Source organism: Thalia democratica, chromosome 5 (genome assembly GCF_965202585.1).
Source record: "Thalia democratica chromosome 5, ktThaDemo2.hap1.1, whole genome shotgun sequence".
NCBI classification, from domain to species: domain Eukaryota; kingdom Metazoa; phylum Chordata; class Thaliacea; order Salpida; family Salpidae; genus Thalia; species Thalia democratica.
In genome coordinates, this window is record NC_139169.1 from 67,610,234 (window position 1) to 67,616,647 (window position 6,414).

General features: G+C 28.5%; 1 protein-coding gene across 1 annotated transcript; it reads left to right on the forward strand.

Annotated features, from left to right (window-relative positions):
• Positions 1 to 4,430: 4,430 nt before the first annotated feature.
• On the forward strand, positions 4,431 to 5,514 carry LOC145836774 (kelch-like protein 40). The gene is made up of 2 exons (XM_082944546.1): positions 4,431 to 5,365; positions 5,490 to 5,514. Exons 1-2 carry the CDS (start codon positions 4,431 to 4,433, stop codon positions 5,512 to 5,514), a joined length of 960 nt encoding a protein of 319 aa, XP_082800672.1.
• The last annotated feature ends 900 nt before the right edge of the window (positions 5,515 to 6,414 follow it).

A 6,414-nucleotide genomic window follows, 5' to 3' on the forward strand; every position in this document is an offset into this window, starting at 1 on the left:
TGTTTTCTTTCAAAGTCAAAATGAAAATTGTAATTTTAAAATTGATTTATCTGAAGATTAAAATAGTCTTTTAGTTTTACAGAAAAAAGGAAATTATCTGAAAACGTTTTGTAACTAAACTGCTGCCAATAATAATTAGTAGTATATTTACTATTTGCATATTTAAAAAATGACAGTTAGAAAAACATTCAAAAAATTAAATAAAAAACTTTTAGTGAAAGGCGGCTGTAGTTTTTGAGTTTAAGACATAACAGGTAAAACTAGTATCAGATTGAAATTTTTACTATTCTTAATTTAATATGCATCTTTTTTACTCTTTATTTTCGTAATCGTCTTTTTTTTTCGACTGACTAACTACGGACGATTCATACCAAAATATTTTTATCATATTCGTTTAGATCAGAGTAGTACAAAGCTGTATGCAATAAAGAAGTTTAATATGACTAACAAATTAATTTTGCATAAAAACATGATAAATTATAAGATACATTTTGTAGTAGAAATCAGTTTAGAACATTTATAAATTGAATCATTCTAGTTCTAGAATTGAAGTTAACTTAAAGATCGAAAACAAGTTCAAACTCACTTAAAAGTTAAGGTTATTTAAGTTAAGGAAATTAAAGTTAAGGTTTGAGAATAAAAGGTGTTAACTAATACTTTTAAAACATTTTTAGGTCGGAAAAAATCTAAAGAAGCAGTGTTTGTAACGGCTTTTAAACTAAATAAACTTTTTCTACTAACAAACGTACCAAAACTAAGCAGAAAAATCGAAGATAATTTAACTGTTCAAAACGTATCCACATACTGCCAGATGTCATACATTTACAATCTAAACGTTCTATTTAAAAAAACGTTCAGCTTCATTGAACGTTGTTTTGTAGTGGTTGCTGAAACTAAAAACTTTTTAGAAATAGAAGACATTTTGATTGCAAGAATAATGGGTAGTTCTGGATTAAAAATTACTTCAGAATTAGAAGTTTTCAATGCTATAGATAGCTGGACTAGCTACAATACACAAAAAAGGAGCAAGCATGCAAAACATCTTTTTTTAAAGGTTCGGTTTCATCTTTTGCCCGATCGCACGTTGAAACACGTTATTGATAAATCTTCATACTTTTCTAAAACTAAAGAACATGGTGCACTGTTCAATGCAGTTATGGGTAACAAAGAGAATTTTCCAAAAAAGTTGCTAAACAACTGCTACACCCATAGATATTGCGACCAACATGATTTTGATATAGTTATTTGTGGTGTTTTGGATGAAATATTAAAAAACTCAAACAAAGTGTTTCACAAAACAATAGAAAATGTGAAATTTATTACTCCAAAGAAACAAAAAGCAAATTTTAACCGAGTGGTTTGTTTGAAAGGAGAAATTTATGCAATAGCAGCAGGTAACTACATGTTTAAGGAAGACAAAACTACCATTGAAAAATACATTGCAAAAACGAATACTTGGGAGAAAGTTTCACAAATAGACGACAACGGAGGACGACGTTCATTTTGCTGCTGCGCTTTCATGAACGAAATATATTTACTAGGCGGCCGTTACCGATGGTACGTGACCGACTCCTGCTTGAAGTTTGATGCAACAAGCCGCGCTTGGAAGGGAGTCACGGAGATGAGCGAAGCGCGCCAGCATGCGGCGTGCGCCGTTTTCCAAGGAAGAATCGTAGTTTGCGGCGGGGAAGATGTTTTTGTAGTTTAACGAATTAAACTCGTGATTTCAGAGTATATCAAGTATATTTACTTGCCTATTTTCTTTAGGAATTTGTCTTAGTTGAGCTTTGAGCTGGCTTATACGAATGATTATAATTAAAACAAAATATTATTATCAAACTATAAAACTTCATCTAATAACAATCAAACGACGGTCTAAATCAATATTTATTTTACCTAAAAATAAAATCTATAGCTTAAGGTAGTACTGAAAAAGTAAGTTTTAATTTTTAAAAGTGAAAATCATGCATATTAATACTAAGATACTTTATAAAAAATACAAAAATATCACATAGATAACCTTCTTTATTTTATAATATTGTATACTTATTTGTCTATTAGATTAATGGTTAAAATATCCCAGCGCATGTGTCTCTTTAGTTTTTAATAAAAAACTCTGTTACAAATTTGTTTTTACTTTCAATGTTAATTTGAACCTTAAACCAACATAATAGCGTGAACAAATCTCTAAAGTTACATCTCTAACACTGAAATTATAGTATAAATAATACTTTACAAACAGAAAGTCCTCCGATTAAATGAACACGCTTCGTTCTGACCCAAGCACAGTTTCCAACTTTATACTCCTTTCTCATAAGAATATATATTTCAAATCAAGTTAACTGACAAGCAGCGATGGCCGAGTGGTAGAACTTAACAATAGAACTTAACAATATAATAATACTTAACAATAGAAGCAATACTAATGCTCCGTTCAGACATAAATTCCACTCAACTGAACTAATGAATTAATTCAGTTATAAGAACAAATTTATAAACTAAAAACAAACCAACTAGCATGTCATATCGGCACGCGTTTGTATTAAATGGTTTACACAATTTTTTATTCATGGTTGCTAATTCAAAATACTTATTCATCAAAGTGATTTAAATATTTAACAGAGGGTTACTGTAGGCTAGCAAGCTTATACCTTTTTTTCAATGGAAAAAAATAAGATGTTGTTAACCAATTATTTGCTTGTAATTCTAGTTTTAATGAGTTTTATTTTTAATTAAATATTCATAGAATAGAATTAAAGGAATAATAAATATGGAACAATATAACATATACTTATGTTTCATAATAAATACTCACTTTACTTACCAGTTGAATTTTTTACCTTGATAGTGTTTATAACTGAACATATTTTTTGTAATGTGCAGGACGTAAGTTTAATGTGTGTGTATTAAACACTAAAAACCTTAAATAAAGTTCAATTTGATTTATTTTTTATTTCAAACAAAATACTCAACGCCAGCTTTAATTTTTAGGTATAAATCATAAATTATTTTTTTTACACTGACTTATTTTCTTAAATCATAAACAGAATATTAAAACTTCCATGTTCATTCGTATTATCTTGATTATGGTTATTTTCAACGATACAGATTTATTTTTACTATTTATGATTTCTCCTTTGATGTGCTACTTGTCATTGTATTATCAAAGTAAAGTCTTTCAATAAATAAATTTAGTTTAAAATTTAAAATATAATTTAACTTATAAAGTAGAACTAAAACAGTTTAGAAAAACCAACTATTGGCTTAACTACACTGAAAGTGGACTAAAAGCTAAAAAATAATATTTTTTTATATATTCTTTGGAAAATTATTTCAAAAAAAATTATTTAAGTATATATTGCGTTGTTTTGTTCTTTTTGAATGTCATATATATTTCTGCCGTTGAAGTTTAAGCATATTACAGCCTAAAATATTTGACATAATTCAGTAAGATGTGTGTATTTAATTGGTTTTTAAACTAAAATTGATGTCAATCTTTTAACTTAATATTACTTTCTTACTAGTTAGTCATGAAGTTACTCTAAAACTACAGTTGAAACTGTATTAAGATTTTGCATAAAACTTACCTTTTTAATTTAAATTTTATGTTTTAAATTCCATATTTAAATAAAATAATTTTATTACACTCAAAAAAAAAACACATTTATAACTCGATCCATAAAACAAGTAAAAAATGTTATGACAAATTTATTTTTACTGTTAAAGTTATTATGGATACATAGATCAGATGTTTATTTTTATTTTAATGTTAAAAAAATAATTAATTTTTTTTAGGCAGGTTTAACTTAAAATGAGTTTTAAATTATCAAAAAATCGTAGAAAAAGCTTTAGTTTAGTTAAAGCATGCAAAAACAATGCTCGAAAGATAAATGAAAACAAAAATAAGATAAAAGTTTTTGAAACAGGTTTAATTTTTTGTTTTAAAATATGTATTTCGGAAGTATTTATTTATAAACCTTATGATTATTTTGTCAACTTCAGATTTGCTATTAAACCAAGTTACCTCAGGATTTTTAGAAAAAACACAATTTATTTAAACGCTTTAAATATATTTTTTAATTGCTTCATAAATAACAAGTATATAGGAAATTTAAGTTAAGGTTTGAAAATAAAAGATGTTAACTAATACTTTTAAAACACTTTTAGGTCGGAAAAAATCTAAAGAAGCAATGTTTGTCTCGGCTTTCAAACTAAATAAACTTTTTCTACTAACAAACGTACCAAAACTAAGCAGAAAAATTGAAGATAATTTAACTGTTCAAAACGTATCCACATACTGCCAGATGTCACACATTTACAATCTAAACGTTCTATTTAAAAAAACGTTCAGCTTCATTGAACGTTGTTTTGTAGGGGTTGCTGAAACTAAAAACTTTTTAGAAATAGAAGACATTTTGATTGCAAGAATAATGGGTAGTTCTGGGTTAAAAATTACTTCAGAATTAGAAGTTTTCAATGCTATAGATAGCTGGACTAGCTACAATACACAAAAAAGGAGCAAGCATGCAAAACATCTTTTTTTAAAGGTTCGGTTTCATCTTTTGCCCGATCGCACATTGAAACACGTTATTGATAAATCTTCATACTTTTCTAAAACTAAAGAACATGGTGCACTGTTCAATGCAGTTTTGGATAACAAAGAGAATTTTCCAAAAAAGTTGCTAAACAACTGCTACACCCATAGATATTGCGACCAACATGATTTTGATATAGTTATTTGTGGTGTTTTAGATGAACATTTAAAAAACTCAAACAAAGTGTTTCACAAAACAATAGAAAATGTGAAATTTATTACTCCAAAGAAACAAAAAGCAAATTTTAACCGAGTGGTTTGTTTGAAAGGAGAAATTTATGCAATAGCAGCAGGTAACTACATGTTTAAGGAAGACAAAACTACCATCGAAAAATACATTGCAAAAACGAATACTTGGGAGAAAGTTTCACAAATAGACGACAACGGAGGACGAAGTTCATTTTGCTGCTGCGCTTTCATGAACGAAATATATTTACTAGGCGGCCGTTACCGATGGTACGTGACCGACTCCTGCTTGAAGTTTGATGCAACAAGCCGCGCTTGGAAGGGAGTCACGGAGATGAGCGAAGCGCGCCAGCATGCGGCGTGCGCCGTTTTCCAAGGAAGAATCGTGGTTTGCGGCGGGGAAGATGACGAAGAAGAAAATTACTCGGAAACGGTCGAGTCGTATGACGTCATCACCGACACTTGGTCGCCGATGCCCAGCATGATGGAAAGCAAAAGCAGGCACAGCGCAGTTGCGGTGAGAAGCAAGTATTACGTCATCTGCGAACACGATTTTTGCGAGGTCTTTGACAGCGTTTGTAACAAGTTTGTTGCCTTAAAAGAACCGAATCTAAAATTTAGACGAATGAGTAAGGCTGTTTCAATTGGCAGTAAAATTTTTGTGTTTCGTTTTACTCAACCTAGTTTGGTGTTTATGATGTTGATAAAGACGAGTGGTCGGAGGAACTGTGTGAAATTACCAAAAATGTTCAATGTTTTTCCTGTACAGTTGTACCATTTTGTTAATAAATTTGAAGTATTAATTGATTAGCTAAGTGCCAAATAATTGTATAAATTGTACAGAAATCTAAGACAAAATTCATTCAAAAACATCTTTATTAAAGCAACAAACAAGTAAAATCGATTTCGGCTAACGCTTTTCAATTACTTTAGTTAGCAACTAATTTTAAGATTAAATTTTGAGTATATAAATAGTTAGAGGTTACATCAGAAAAATCAATTAACACTAATTAGCATAATTGAGCAAAAATTAATTAAACATTCACAATTCATAAATGCATATACAAAACAGTTTATCAGTAATTTAACTAAGATAAGCAACATTAAAAATAAAATAAAAATAAGCGACAAAATTCAAATAAAATCTATAACAACTTATAAAGATTAGATTTATAAACGTATTGTTGCTTACACAAATTAGGTTTACATGTTTTTATAAATAGAGATTCTAAAACACTTAGGTGATAATCGTTACGAGCTTTTTTACTCTTTATTTTCGTAATCGTCTTTTTTTTTCGATTGACTAACAACGGACGATTCATAGCAAAATGTTTTTATCATATTCGTTTAGATCAGAGTAGTACAAAGCTGTATGCAATAAAGAAGTTTAATATGACTAATAATTTAATTTTGCATAAAAACATGATAAATCATAAGGTACATTTTGTAGTAGAAATCAATTTAGAACACTTATAAATTGAATCATTCAAGTCAACTTAAATATCGCAAACAAGTTCAAACTCACTTAAGAACCAAAAATACCCTACAAACTTGTAACTTTTTAAAAATTATACAAAAACATTCATATTTTTGATAGCAGATTGATAAAATAAAATTTAAAAGTTAAAAAAACT